Genomic DNA, 16014 nt, shown 5'->3' on the forward strand with positions numbered 1-16014 from the left:
CGAGGAAGGGATTTATTTCGTTACATACTGAGTTAACTGTTGATAAAATGGAGCGTTCCGACACTACACGTCGAATAAACGGTGTATTCTGAATTTTCTTGGAGCAGGACACAGTATGATTAAAATGTAGTCAAACTAGGACCTTACTTTTAATTATAATGGTGTATAATAAGAGCAGACCCTAAATCAACACCTTTCAATACTGGACCACAGTGCAGTTAGATACGTATAAAATTTGTTTTATATTGCAAACGTTCCCATTAGCCACAGAACTCGCTAATATTTTAGATATATAGTAAATTACCTCGACTTGTAGTTAATTATTTCAAATATTTGCATCAATTCAGCCGTTTTATTTCGGAATCTCTTGCAGAGTTATGGTCCAACATCCTGACACACGCAGCAAAGCGGTAATAGTCATGATTTCATAATTGTCAAAAATCCACGGAGGGTAATGCATTCCAGGAAATATTTACGCTGTTAACGTTTAGATTTATATATTATTTATGTCACGAGAAGTTACAAAACAGCATTTAATGTTTTATTTATTGCACTTCTGACAATTTTTAACGAAATTCGCTTCATTTTTAGTTAGTAGACTTTTCAGTGATTAAATGAACCTGTCCAATTAGGAAGTGTGCCGCTTACGCTAGGCTGAACACTTGTTATAAAAAAAACAACTTCTCTCTATGATTTACTCTAATCAGACTAGTATTCCTGGTTTCATTTTTAAATTCATGTCCTGCGGGCTATATGAATATACTCGAATTTTAATTTTGTAGAAGAAATTTATTCTCAGCGATTCATTTGAATATTTTCATCCAACCGTTATCCTATTCAGGAGTCTCAGGTTACTTGTCATGGTGACTAATAAGATTAATTTCTGAGGAGAAACTTGGTAAAATCACTGAATGACTGTTCGCTTGGACAGTTAGAGGAGTTAGCGGAGATTCGAATCGGTCAGAGACTTATGACACCTTGCATTGTTTTACCGCTGAGAAATGTGATCAACACATTTAGTCGATTATTTTTTCTATTAAAAAAATGCTGATTTTGTTTCTTTCGCCCATAGTGTCACATTCTTCGGTCCTTTAACCTCTGAATCGAGAATTGGCGTGCCGTAGTGGGTGTTATAGTTCGTCAGATTTTCCTGATAGACGTCCTACGCTTCGCCGTCCTCTGTAGGCAGAGACTTATGAGGGACCGTTCACTCGTCCAAGGAGCCCCATCAGATGTCTAAATAGATTGAGAAACCTCTCATGCGTGAGGCGGCCAAGGTCCGTCAAGGACTGCAGAGACAGACTAAGTACGTATAAAAGTGCAGTACAGGCTGATGGAAAACTAATTTCTTGCGTAAGGAGACGTGATGTTTGTCTGAGGAAGGACTGAGGGTACCTCTGATACGAGAGAAAGACAAAGATAAAATTTATCAAAAATGAGAACAAAATATATTATTGTCACTGAGCTATCTAATCGACTATTTCAATTATGTAAAGAATTAAGTGGTAATATAGGTTATGATTTTTAAATATGCATTTATTATTTGAATGAAATGGAGGTCGTACATCTCTGTATGTCTAATCCCGAAAATAATTTAACAGATTTCAATTAAATTTGATTCTGGCTGTTGGATATTTTTGAGCAGGTTTAAATTTCTCTCCGCATCGTTCTGTACTCTTAACTGAAGTTCACATGAAAAATTATTCTTCTTCTCAAGTATTCTGATTGTCATTAGAAGAACGTGGCACATAAAATATTGAACTTCATACAAAGTGCAGCTTACATACGACATAAGACTTCGGGTTTGGACTTTCAAAGGTCCAATGAATGGGGGAAGAAAAACGTACAGACTGCCTGCTACAGTAGGCTTACAAAGTTATTCCTCGCAGGCAAAATTTGTCAGTAGAAAATAATTTACCAGCAAAGACTTTATGTTAAAAATTCTAAAAATATCTGGCCGTTTCACTTTCCATAATTAAACGGGTGGCGTATTTTTAAGAGTCGACCATTTGGAAACATTCCATTCATTACTGGATTTATAAATCGGAATTATGTAAAGTGGAACAATATGAAAGTCTTAACATTTCTATAACGTTTAACCTGAAGCAATCTGAACTTCATGAATGGAAAACTTAAGTATCCTTATGCCTAAGCACCAGGCAATGGAGACGTAAATTTCCTCCACTTTGGTAGAACAAAAAATTCCCTGCGTCCATCGGAAGGTCCCCTGATCCCTTCGTCGCAGAACTGAATAGATCGGGGCCAACACTTAGTCACTTCACTGCCTTCACTAACCCTTCGTTATCAGCCTTTAATGTGTAAAGTACAGTAAGGTACATGTAATATTTTTAACACAGAAACCGTAATACTGCTTTTTATGGAATTCACTAGTCCCTCAACCGTAACACTCAATTTCAAAACAACTTGTTTTCTGTCATGCTTCATGATATCCATGATTCATGCAAGCATAACCATGACTCGAAATATGAAATTATGTCAATTACTATCATTTTTTTAGTTTGCGTTAAATTATGAGAAATATAATATATACTACATCCGTAGTTCCTGCTTGCACGAATAAACAAAGAATTCAAATACTGTAGAATCTTCCATAAAATAAATTAATTTTCTTAATGACGGAATCGTAAAATTAATTGCGTAATTTTAATTGTACCTCAAGTGACGCAGTTTGGACGATTTTAAACTAACACGGCAAAGTGTTTCAAGACAATTACATTTATAAAGCAGCGAGAAAATTATACTTAAGTCGTGTCAAACTAAAATACATCAAGGGCGTATAATTATATTCGCAAATATATTACTTAACCTACTGTCTCCTGCCCTTGATAGGGTTTACGTGGGAAAAAATGACAGGTCCGACCTTCCACGGCTTCTACCTTACAATCTTAAACCGAGTCTTCAGCTACCGACATTAAAACAAATTGACCTGTCGCGAACATAAAAGGCGACTGCGCTATTCTTTGAACATTTCCTGGTCCTGACCCGTGACCTCACTTCCCCGACAGCGCGTTTCAGTTGCCGTGTAAGAACCGCAGTCTTTTATAATTACTTCAGCGTCACAGTAACTGAACTTCATATTCAATGAAGTGTTCTGATGTTTCATTACGTGTGTCAAATAAATTATAACAACGAAGAATAGTTCCTGGAATCGCTTATCCTGGCCCGATTAATCAACACTACACACTAAAAGAGTGAAAATGTGTACTCCAATTCCATGTACACGTAGGTGTGCCTTACAATGACTTACATATTTTCACTAATTACTGATAAACAGGCCTGTTTACTTTTGACAGGATTGACATAAAACAACACACATGCTCCCTTGTTTCGCTAACTTACTCCACGAAGCCCAGTACTTGAGACAATAATCACTTAGCTCGTAAAATATTTTAAGTCCAATGCCATTTTTACAAAAATCTTCCTGATATTCGTCAATCCATTGCACATCGTCACAGACCGCATTTCCTTAAGACCCATTTTGATCTTGTTCACACTTGATTCTGCTTTCAATTTTTCTGTCGTCTCTCCTATGCGTGCTACGTTCCCTGTCAATCTCATTCTCCTTTATCTTGTCTCTGTAATACCGGGAGTTCGTCAAAAACACAGACTATTTTTCTCCTCATTACGCTACGTAAATAAATATTTATTATATTAAAAAAATGTGATTCTATCGCATGAAATTTTATTATTAAAGAAATATTAATTGTATTACGTTATCCATTTTAACACAACGGATCGCTGCTAGTTGAATACCACGTCCATGTAAAACAGAGACACGGTCGAATAACAAATTCTTAAAATTTCAATGAAAGCTCCTCATGCCAAATTTCGTCGAAATCTGAAAAGTGGCTTATGAGCTTAAATCTGTACTAATGTTTGGGCAAACAGACAGGCATATACGAATTCCCTGTTGTCTTGTTATTTTCATGCAGTAAGTGGAAACAACACATCAAATCGCAAAGTAACGTTTAAAAATAAAACAAATTCTTCAACGCTTTGCGGTTGAAGACATCATTTAAGTTATTTATAAGCTCAGTATGGTGATGTAAACCACAGTCTCAACCTATGAAGTTTACCAAGCACTTGTTCTGAAACTCTGAACTTCATTTAACCATGAAAAACCAATATTTTTTTTAATATGCCATGCCAATGTTGGTGTGGCCTTGCAAACCTGTTTTGTTGAAGCTCATATGTTTCCAAATGCTGACATGGCAAGAAAGTGGGGGGCCCGCTAGAGGCACAAACGTATGTCCACTTTTTGTATATCGATCGGTAGATGCTAACGTTTCGGAGAAATATATTAACTCCATCTTCAGAGCTAAAATGGCGATGCTGGAATGACATCCTAGCAAATTTAGTAGGTCATATTGCGTCCAGCAATGCACCGAGTGAGACGCCAGACCAGTGCATCTTTTTCCACAGCGTATGAGGAAATGTGGGGAAAGTATCTGTTAGGACAGGAAGCTTTTCGGCCGAGATTCGAACCGGAGGACTCCCTAACAGAATGGGTACTGTCACAACAAGACGGAGCGCACGCGCGGTGTTGGCATCGTCGTATCAATCACCGCCAACAACCCGTTCGCACGTCGCCTTGGCGCAGTCGCGTCTCACGGGCGACATACAACCAAGGAAACGCACCCTATTGCGATTCACAGCCGCGAGCAACCGTGTGTTCCGCTGGCCACCGACTCTATAAAACTTGTCTGCCAACAGCAAGGCTGCCAGTTCACTGTTGATCTCTACACGGGCTCCTTCCGAACACAACAGCATCTTCCGTGTTTTTGAAATACTTGTCATCTGACCTCGTGCTGGTGCAAGGCAAGAACAAATAATCAGGATCTATAGGCGACTTAGGTCACTTATCTCCTGTCGTCTTGGTGTTACCAGAGAGACCGTAATTAACTTCGTTGCTGTGAGTTATTTGTTTAACGTTGGGAAATTAGTTGTTTGTGCTATTTATGTACAGTGTACAAAAGTGCTGTGGGGCTACTTCACGTGGTCTGAGTGAGCAACTGAATGCAAAGAGAACAAAATGTTTACTGTGACAAAAGTCAATATTATCGATGTTTAATTAACATAGAAAACACCAGTGTAATTAAGGTACAAGATAAAATGTGACAATTAACTTTTAACAATTCCCTTACTTGTTACCAACTATGTGAGAAAAAATCTCCCGAGCAAATACGAAAACCCTTTACGACTTAAAAATATGAAATTACGTAAGCCATTTTACACTTGTCTGTTTATTCTCAAAAGTTACAGTATAGTGTAATGAGTGGGTGTTTGGAAACTATCTCAAAACTGATGAAACGGGCTTAGACATATACGTGGACCATCATCGTGTAGTACTTCATAAAAGGAAGAGAAAAAAAACAGAATTTGTAGTGATGTTTAAAAAACCATGGAGTGGCCAACATCCTTAACAAACTCGACTTCACCGTCTGCGATGGACATTCCAGCGAGAGAAGACGTAACGACGTATTTTTCCGAACTGTTACCAACAGCCGACAACGGTTCAACAGTGGCATCAGTTGGAATGGCCACGCTAAACCTTGGTCCTGTTAGGGACCCCCTGTACATAGTGATTCCCATCACCAGTTTATATTTCCTAATTTTCTTCACAGGGGTGGTGGGTAACATCATCACGTGCGTTGTCATAGCGAGGAACAAACACATGCAGACGGCCACCAACTACTACCTGTTCAGCCTCGCCGTCTCAGACCTCGTTCTGTTACTGTCGGGTCTACCGCAAGAGATTTACTGTATCTGGTCCCGGTACCCTTACGTATTCGGAGAGGTATTCTGTGTTTTACGAGGTCTGTTTGCCGAAACGTCCGCCAATGCGACTGTACTGACCATCACGGCGTTCACGATGGAACGCTACGTAGCAATATGCCACCCCTTCCTGTCGCAGACGATGTCTAAACTGTCCCGCGCGGTGAAGATAATCATCATCATATGGATTGTCGCCATCGTATTAGCGGTGCCTCAAGCCTTCCAGTTCGGCATAGTGATTGGCAACACCCCTGACATTGTGATGTGCATAGTCAAAAGTCCGATATTCGCCCATTCTTTCGAGATATCGACATTGGTTTTCTTCATTACGCCCATGATTCTTATCACAGTGCTGTACGCTTTGATTGGAGTCCGTCTGAGGCACTCGAACATGATAATGAAATGCGCTGCAGTTGGGTCGCTTAACTGCAAACATGACTCTCACCCGTTGACAACTGCGTCTTTGCATCGGCCACGACAACGCCACCCGGAAACCGGGAAACACCGGAAGACAGCGTGTTGCAGACAACATCAGATTCAGTGTTCTCGCCGGGTAATCAAAATGCTTGGTAAGTTCACTCAGTGCCATCTAAGCATGTTTCAATGTGGGTGCTGCGTACATAGGCTAATTAATTCTTATACTACCACACATCGTCCCGGAAGGGTCTACCTGACATTCATTTTCGACCTACCTCGAATTTGAAGACTCAAGACATGCTGACTTAAAAAAAATACGTCATTCAGTCTTGCCACTGTTACTGATCAACATTATAGATTCTTGTTCGAGAGGTCCAAGGTTAAAATCTCGTCTCGAACACCAGGCATCCTGAATGGAGTTTATCGTGGTTTCCCTCCGTACCTCTATTAGCCCAAGATCGCTAATCAAAAATCTTATAATTCGCTGTTCTTATAAAATAAATAAGTAAAATACGAAATGCATGCAGAATTGTCATGAGGAAATATCTCGCAAAGCAATATTAAGCCTGGAAGGAGGACATATTAAATTTGGTCTGAGAGAAATGGAAATGGTCCAGGGTTACTGGTGTTGGCAGCGTCGAATATCTGACTTCCGTCGTCAGAGTGACATGCTCCGCATTTGTAAACAAAAACGTAGCAGTTCTCCTCATGCGTGACGGTAACATTATAGGTGGGTGGACAAGCGTAGCAGACATGCGTCCCTCCCCCACACACGATCATGTTTCCAAATAGGCCTCATAAAAAGCGACGTTCCGCTGTGCGCACATCTGGCCGCTTCCTACATTTCCAATCCGTGTAATCGGAAGTGCAGAACACGAACTGAAGTGTCGATAGGGTACTCCTTTCAGTTTCATTAACACCCAGAGTCTGAAAACCTGCCAATGATTTACAACGATAGTTCACTCCAAATGCACTTTTAATGTATTCAAAGGAACGCTAGACACAAAGAAGTGAGTTGATATTTCGGCATTCACATCTTTCTACTTCTGGAATCGCGTAAAATATGGAAACACAATATTTAGTAGTTACACTGCTTTATCGTAATCGTGAAGTCCCGCGAGCGATTGTGAACTGGAATCAGGCTGTAATTGAGAGAAAGATGCCGTTCTGATAGAGTTCGACAGAGACGGCCTCAGAAATGTCGGACATTCCGAATTGATGCGTCCGATTGTATGAGAGAATTTGATCAAGGCGTTACCTCAGAATGTCAGTCAAAGCCGCTACGCGGTCTGACTCGGAGTCAATGAGACCGTGGTTCGAATCCTACTTAAGTCATGGATGTTTGTCCGCGTCTTTCTGTGCTGTGTACAGGTAGACGCCTTGCGTCGGGTTGATTCCTTCTCGTCCAAGGAGTCCTACCAAATGTCTGAAGAGATAAAGTAACCTCCTCCCACACGTGAGGACGCGAAGGTCCTTAAAGGACTATAGAGCCATCGGTGATTATAATAATATTACAGTATTTTATATTATAATTTCATTATATTTCTTAAGTAATTTATGCACTTGGTCCATAGGCATCTTTGAGTATTCACATCTTTCGTTTCTTAGACGAACGTAACTTTTAACTCTCTACAAATCAAGTGGTAACTATATCTGCCGCCTGCTTTAACAATCAACAAGATTGGGAAGGTGTACTCTTTAGAGTACAATGACACTCCAAAGATGCTCCTAGCGCCACACAACGCTAGTCACCTTTGCATTAATGCCATCGGAAACACAAGGTTACGCAGTAACAAGATGGTATCAGATTAGTAAACAATTACCTAGGGTAATTGTTGGAACACATTGTAGCGTAACTGATCTCAACATGACCTAGGTTCCCACGTGACAATACGCCTTCTGTTCAACGTCGGAAACAATGACTGCTTGTCACGCAGTTTGCCTGATTCGCAGGCAAAACTCGGCAAACATCGAGGGAGCCTTTATCTCAAGCCAGAGCGTGCAGAACGCCGATAAAACCTACATTTTCTATTTATGGAGTTAAGAACAGGGTCATTTATTTAAACAAAATAAAGAAGTTATCTTTGTAATGGTGAAGCGTTGCGTTTTCTCTGAGGTACGGACCGAAATATTAAACGACATTTACAGGAAGTGTGGCTTTAAAGGTTTAAAGGATTTTACGGAGGTACATCCCAGAAGGCGGACATCTTAGGACTCGCCGAATCGAGATATTCCCTTTGGGTTTCGACTGGGCTGAAATCTGCCATTGTCGAGTCTTGAAAACACACTTCACTATACAGTCATACAAACGCCTACTGACACTACATTTAACGACATTTAAAGCAAAAAATAACAAAGCACGTGACATAATTGTTCCCATTTTATTCATTTTATCAATAATAAAATTGTATTTACATTAAACGAATATATAAATCCTGTGCCCAAGGTAAAAAATTGCAAGGAATTATTTTTGAATTTCTGTGCATTCAGAAGCTGAATGTGAATTTCAATTATTGTACGTTCAATATTGTCAGAAATCGTAGGTGATGTGATAACGTCTAACAGCCACTTATTATATCTCATTGTTATGGAAATGTGGCTTGTTATCACTTTTAAAGAAGAACAAAAAGTATTCCTACAATGCTGCATGCAATTTCGTTCACACGACAGTGTTTATAGGCTGCGTGAACGTAACGTATTGACATGCAACACCGAGCCCAGACTGATCGTAAGATACGTCGACTTTAATCAGAACTGTGCATGCGTTATAATTATTTGCGTTTTCACGTACAGAATTTTCTGTTGTGCCACATCTAATTTCATGCTGAACCCAATGAATTAATCAGTAATTCACGATAGTGTCATTAAATGTGTAGACATGTATCCAGATATTACATTAGAAGTATAAACATTGGGTAGACTATATTTTGTGATTGGTTTTAACACACGCATTGTTGTGCGTTACAAAATTGTACGCACTTTTATTCAATGAAAGAATCGTCACCCCACAGACAAAAATACACTCCGTGGGAGAAACTTTTAAGTTTCTGCGTGTTAAAGCTGACGGTATACGTAATTACCACTGAAGTTTAAATGGTTTAAAGTAATTATTAAATCAGTTGTTGATGTGATTAGCAGAGTCAGTTTTATCCGTTCTCAGCCGCCCCCTTTAAAACATGCGTCTTCTCTTCCTCGTTCAGGGCGTGATTGAATTTATGTCAAGGTAATCCTAGCAAACATGTTAACGAACGGAAACATGGCAGCCACAGTAACCAAGCGGTTTTCGGGTTGAATCATGCGCACAGACGGACGGACAGACGTACATACTCTCTGGGCACTATGTTATGTTCTTTTCATGCAAAGAACTTAATCAAATTAACGCGGCATATATTAACTGACTCATTTTCTTTTTCCTAAATTCAGTACGAATATCATGTCATTGCAGTCTTTGACACCCCTGAAGTTTTTAACGATATAAATGCATCATCGAAACTTTGAAATGTTAAACGGGAGAAGGTAATGCCATTAAATGCAGTGCCCTGAAGTTTGCATGGTAAAGTATTTTGCTGCGGTGACGGTAAATGGCAAACATTATAACTTCACGCAAAATTTGTATCGAGACATGTATATAAGATATTAACTGATTATATGAGTGGTGTTATGCACTGTTAGACCCTGGAATACACAATTCCAGTGGATAATCCACATGACGATTGTTTGCTTTAGCTTAGTTAAATCGACACATTTCATGGATTAAAGTGTACTTATTCATAATTATAAAAAACTTTAATATTTAGTTATTATTATTATGTACATCGGGGAGAAAATCCTTCAGGCAATGCCTTAAAAGTAGGGAAATTAACCTGATGATGGCCACATTGGTTCGAAACATGTTCATGTGACGGCAAGAAAAACCAAAAATATATTTGTCCTTGAAATGTCACTAAGTGTTTACAACATCACATATCAGTACCGTCTAAATTTAAATGGTGCAAACCATTATTACGTGGCACAAATTATATAAAATTTTTACAGGACTGTACTACTGACACGGTTTGAGCATATCCAGATAATCCCGTGGCGTTTCTGGTGCTGAAAAACAGATGAATAACATTTTGCGCATCCTGCAATCGATTGGTCGTCTTTACATCTTTCTCCATCGGATGCATGAAAAACATTTCTCATGTCCCAGCCAATAAAGTTTCTTAAAATACGATTATTCATTTTGTATTCTGGTAAATATTACAAGCATTAGTCGCAGAAATGAGACAAGAAACCTATTACGCACCAATCACGGCATAAAGCTGACAACATTTGTTTCGGATACAGCCAGAATATAATGTAGTTTAATACAGGCATAAAACAAATAGCAGTCAATGAAAAAGAAGGACGGACAGAAAATCTTACGCGACAGACGTACAAGATAGAAACCTTATTGGAAGTAGATGCGTCGAATGAAAGTCGTGGCAGATAAAAGTGAATAAATATACATATATTTCGTGGAACAGAGATAAATCTAACTTTACCACTCTATTCCCTATGTGCCTTCACGATGTAGTGCTTTACCGAATGAAACTTCATATTTCAATAAGAAGAATAAGAATAATATTCGTTATTATGGAGTTTCTGCGTTCAATAGAACTGGAAACTAAAGTTTGTAGCTGAATGCATTTGTTCCACTCAGTATAACTCACACTACCCAATCAAATAATCCCTAATTAATTTATACAGCTATTCAAGTGAAATGTTTTAACTGAATTACTTCCAGTAATAAAACGAATAACACAGCAGGTTGCAGGGCTTACAGGCTGTATTTTATGAGACATTTGTCTGTTCGAAGGTGACGTGGGAGAAGAATCTTATTATCTTTGTGTTGTGCTGCCCATATTTCGCGTAAAGGAATAAAGTCTGGTTTACTTCTATTGAAAGGATAATCGCCCTGATGATGGAGGCAGCAAGGACCTCTGAAACGTCGGTAAACTTTTACCAGACTACAGGGCGCTACATTCCAGAAGACAGCCATCTTCAGGCTCACCGCCGTGAAAACCTCAAATCCCACGCATAATTATCAGTCTGAATTTATTTATTCAAGTATCTTACCCAAATGTTTAATACCGAGAAAAGTCAAGGACGTAACAAAGAAAAATTCCGCTTAAAAAGACTCGAGAGTTAAAATGTTAGACACTGGCAGACTGAGAGTGAATAATTTGTAGCTTCTCGTGAAAAAGACAGAAGAGAATATTGAAAAAATGTTTCGCCGTGAAGCTGAACAGGCAAGCGAAATACTTAACTGCAACTTTCAAAGGCCGCACAAAGTTTGCTTATTATGTTAACGTGTTGTATAAAATTCTTGAGAACTAAGCAGCTATTGAGCGTTACTTGTTGAAATATTCTGGTATTTGGAAAAGTGCTCATGAAAAAACCGCCTATATAACTAGGACTAGACACAAACAGTGTCTCATTCTGTACTTATGCGTGCTATATAGACACTGCGACATAACTTAGCCCTACAGCGCGGACACGTATCACGAAACAAGAATTTATGCTCACCAGAAACTTAAGCGTGTATCACCGTTACCAGAATTATGTCTACTTTGCAGTATAAATTTCTCTAATGAATTCTTCTGGGTTGTAGCTTCGTGTAGTCTTGTAGAAGTTTACCGACGTTTCTTATGACTTGTCCTATCCATCCATTCGTCTTCCCCCAATAGTCTTCTTTCCATTGTTTTTCTTACTTCGTCCAACCATCTATTTCGTGGTACTCCTTTCCTTCTGCGTTCTGTCGGTATTACAAGGTGAATTAAATAAATATTTTTCTGGCTTTAACTTGGACTTGAAAGTGGGGGCCAAATGTAAACATTTTATGAACACACATGTAAAACATTGGTGACTGCTGCGTTCTTATGTTATAAGTCCACATCTACCTCGCGAATAGATTTTTTTTCTATACGACATTTCGGAGAAAACCTATATTTTCACGGAGTAGATGACAATAAAATTATACTATAATCATGGGCTATTTAGACGACATTAATACACAGTGTTAATATGTTACTCTCGGAAACGAGTTGTGATAGTATTTTATATTAGATTAAAAACTGAGACATCGGTTAATCAGATGTTATTACGAGGGACAGACACACACACGAAGACAAGCCGTTATGTTACTTTTCATTTTTGTATTTCTTTAACGATGTACATTTATATTAGTGTTCCCTAGGTGGATTATTTGTTTTTATTTATATTTCTTCATTTTTTGCTCTGTGTTAATATTGTTTCTATTTTGGGTTTGCCTGTACTTGGCAGTTATATTTAATACTGTACATGTATAAGTTTAGTTAATAAGTTTGTGTAATATTATCCATTATTATTTCACTATTATTGTATATATTATCAGTGTTTGCCTGTTATTGGCTTCTTGCTGTTGGCAAACACGTAAATAAATTAATTGAATTGAATTGAATTTAATAAGATAAACGAAAGATGAGACTCGTTTTCAGACCACAGTTTCGAAACAATTTATTCGATGGTAATATTTTAATTTCCGTTGCTAATTCAAACTCCAAGACATGACTAAGTTTCTTTGTAATTAAGTGGCTTTGGAGTTTATTTAATCATAACGTTTTCTGATACATCTGCTCTGCTCATGAACTTTTCAGATGTCCAAGGCGTCACTGGGCAATAGCTCGATTTTATTATACTCATGTCAACATTAATTTCGACGAGGTGCAGGCATAACATTAAAAAGGGAGTCCTTTGGCCTTGTTATCTGTGAAACTACGCAATTTCGTGTCACATTTTACGAACTGATTTCATTATTATTTTACTACCCAGTTCAAATTAGTAACAAAGAACGACTTCAAGATGGAACCCATAAAGATTACTTACGTACTGCAGAGACGTCTACTGCTACAAGTCTTGTGCTTTCGATTTTGTATTTAGGAAAATTTTAAGATTATAACACAAAAACAAAATGAAATTTACTTCATGGGATAGCAAACTTGCGTCGTGCGTAGTTAGTCGTAAGACCGAATGTTTATTGCATTCAATCGTAAATGTGTTACAGGACATTACTCTCATCATCATCATAATTTTCCTTTTGTGAACAACTCTTCACTCAGTACAGATTCCATGTTTAACTTTCCAGTGACGCTACTTAACATTATCATTTGAAGCAACGTCATGAACAAGATAAAGTGCAAAAATGAACTAAATTTGAGCATTCAATAATTATTTTCACAATTATTTTCAGTGTGTTGTTTCAAAACAGTACATAAAATGAAATTGTTAATGAAGAGGATGTGTCTGTCTGTCCGTGTGTGCGCCCGTCAACATGTTTTATATCCGAGATTACTGGACGGACTTCGATGACGTTTGGCAATTTGACCGACAGTGAAGTGCAATGCGCGCGTTTCATTTCGATTCATATCGAACCGCTGTACTTGAAGCTGATCTAGAACATTATCGACTTTAATTACAACGCTATTAAAGTTTTATTTGTCATACGAATATCATTACATTCTAAAATTGTGTTAAAAATATTCCTCGACACAGTTAATATTTCATTGTACAGAAACAGAGAAGTTTCTCTGCAGCCAATGCGATGTTTTTATGCGAAGATCTGACTGTAGAACCTTTTGAAGTACATCATGGTCAATGGCGAATCGCAAAGAACGCCTATAGACAACACGTGTACTTTGTATACCCAGTGCGATCATGTAGCTTCTGTAGGACAGTGATCTCTGGTATAATTTTAATTAATTAATAAAAACATTGCTTGGCAAAGACTGTAAATATTTTCCTCGGTATCTTGTTTTCAATCACCTTAATGTACACAGTTTTGCTTAGACTTGTCAACTGCATCCTGATTCAGCACAGAGCAGAAACTAGGTATGAGAACTCCGAATGAGAGTGGTCCTTTTCATTGCTCTACAAATCTTTCTTTCTACAGCGGCATCTCCTTATTTACTCTATGACTTATGCGCTGCAAGGACCTTTACAAGAACGTGTACAAACCCAATGAAATTGTTATTACAGAAGTTAAAATAATACACTTTATCGCATTAGGGTTAGTAGCTACGTGACCTACGCTCACCTCAACTTGACCTCCAGAGCCGAATTTCGTTCCCTTATACTTCTCACCGCCTTCTTATGTTTGTTTTACATGTTTACACTCTGTCAACAGGGACGCGCGCTTCTTCGTTTCTGCATTGAAATAGTTCAATGCGTTCTTGACACTCAGTAGACGAAGTAAAAATGTAACATGGATGTAAAGTGAACTCTTTTAAGTACACTTACATTCCAACAATTTCTTTGATGCAGTATTACATAGGTCACTGTTACATTAATGTAATGTCATGAAACAATGTATTACAACAACGATCTTAAGCAATTCCTGTATTAATGTTGTTGGATGATGGAATAAGACGGGTGTTGGCTTGTGGGGGCAAAATCTTAGAACAATTAAGAAACCTCCCACATGGGAGGAAGCCACGGTAATTCCAAGAGCGTAGAACCACTAAAATGTTTTAAAAAAACTTTAAGACGTAAAATACCGCGTGTTTGTGCGTTTTACGTTAACTAGTACAAACCTTTACAACCTCACCCGTCTCTAAGAAGTAGTGAGCTGTGACAACAGGGAAATTCAACTTCTTCATATTTGTTTCAGAGACTACCATCGATTTCTCGCCCAGACGTCTAAAGATCGACTACAAAATTGTGAATCAGAACAAACCAGACTTATAATTGAAAACCGAATTATACGTTGCATAACATGCATAAATATCCTTGAAAATGAATAGTCTGTCAATTCTAAATGCCGTAGGAAAATCTAGAGTCGAAGTTTTATGTGTAAACACAATGCTCAATGTCCATACAAAATCACTTTGCAATGAAGTAGACCTTGATATAGTTACTTGTTTATACTCGAATACAGGTGACGACGTTTGCCAATTCATAATTAATAACACACAATTTCCTCTATGCATCTAATTAGGTAATATCAAAGTTCTCAGGTGGGACGGCTTCTTGGAAGTGAACATGTCGATTTCTTGCTAAGATATTTATCTGTTCCCTGATTCAATTACATGCACCTACGTGAGTTGCGTCTAATAAAGACACTGGCAGCACAAACGAGACCTGAACGCCACAAATGCAAAAGCACGCCTACAGACATGTTCCTGAGCCAGTTATCCACTTTACGGACTCAACCTGTTTCCACAGATCGATATTAATGTTATCCTTCAACCTTTTATCGCCTTTCCATGTGTCTGTTTTCCATGAAGTTTCGCCACAAAATTTCTCAATAAATTTCTTGTCACACCTTTTCCAATCCATAAAACCCAATTTATTTAAATGTCTCACTAACCCACTCAGAGGTAAGATAAGAAATGAGAACTTCATCCTTGCCCTAAATGCTGACATCCTCCACTGCTTCTTCCTAAGAAAGAAATATTTTCCTGGGCACGTTTTCAAAGTTGCAATTCTAGACATGACGTTTGACGCCCAAGCAAGAAAATGGTCAAATAATCTTACTTTTCGGCTATTTTGAAACTAAGAATATCAACAGTTTTATAAATACAAACAAGAACCTAAAATATCAGTTTCTTCAGCATCTACTCTTGAGGCATAGAAATGCGGACAACCAATTAATACAACAGAATAAAAAAGTAACAGGAAACAAAGAATGAGAAAGAAGTCAAAAGTGGAAAGACGCGGAAACCAGTAGCAGTCTAAACGAAGATACGTAACACTGTAGTCGGGGCGAATCTGCGAGTTCGACGGCGGTCAGAAGTAAAAGGC

At 38.2% G+C, this 16014-nt stretch overlaps 1 protein-coding gene and 1 long non-coding RNA gene across 5 annotated transcripts in view; one reads left to right on the forward strand and one right to left on the reverse strand.

The window, feature by feature from the left end:
* Window positions 1-16014, reverse strand: part of LOC147874588 (uncharacterized) — a 145082-nt gene that overhangs the window by 67233 nt on the left and 61835 nt on the right. The gene's annotated exons all lie outside the window — the stretch shown is intronic.
* The window catches only part of LOC110829208 (pyrokinin-1 receptor), a 72073-nt gene continuing 60663 nt past the window's right edge, over window positions 4605-16014 (forward strand). The window contains exon 1 of the mRNA XM_022062723.2: window positions 4605-6365. Within this exon, the coding sequence (XP_021918415.1) occupies window positions 5423-6365 (943 nt within the window). The 5' untranslated portion in view covers window positions 4605-5422. The remainder of the gene's footprint in view (window positions 6366-16014) is intronic.

This window comes from Zootermopsis nevadensis, unplaced genomic scaffold, assembly GCF_977971745.1.
Source record: "Zootermopsis nevadensis isolate Lab colony 2312 unplaced genomic scaffold, Znev_1.0 Znev_ptg000007l, whole genome shotgun sequence".
NCBI lineage: Eukaryota > Metazoa > Arthropoda > Insecta > Blattodea > Termopsidae > Zootermopsis > Zootermopsis nevadensis.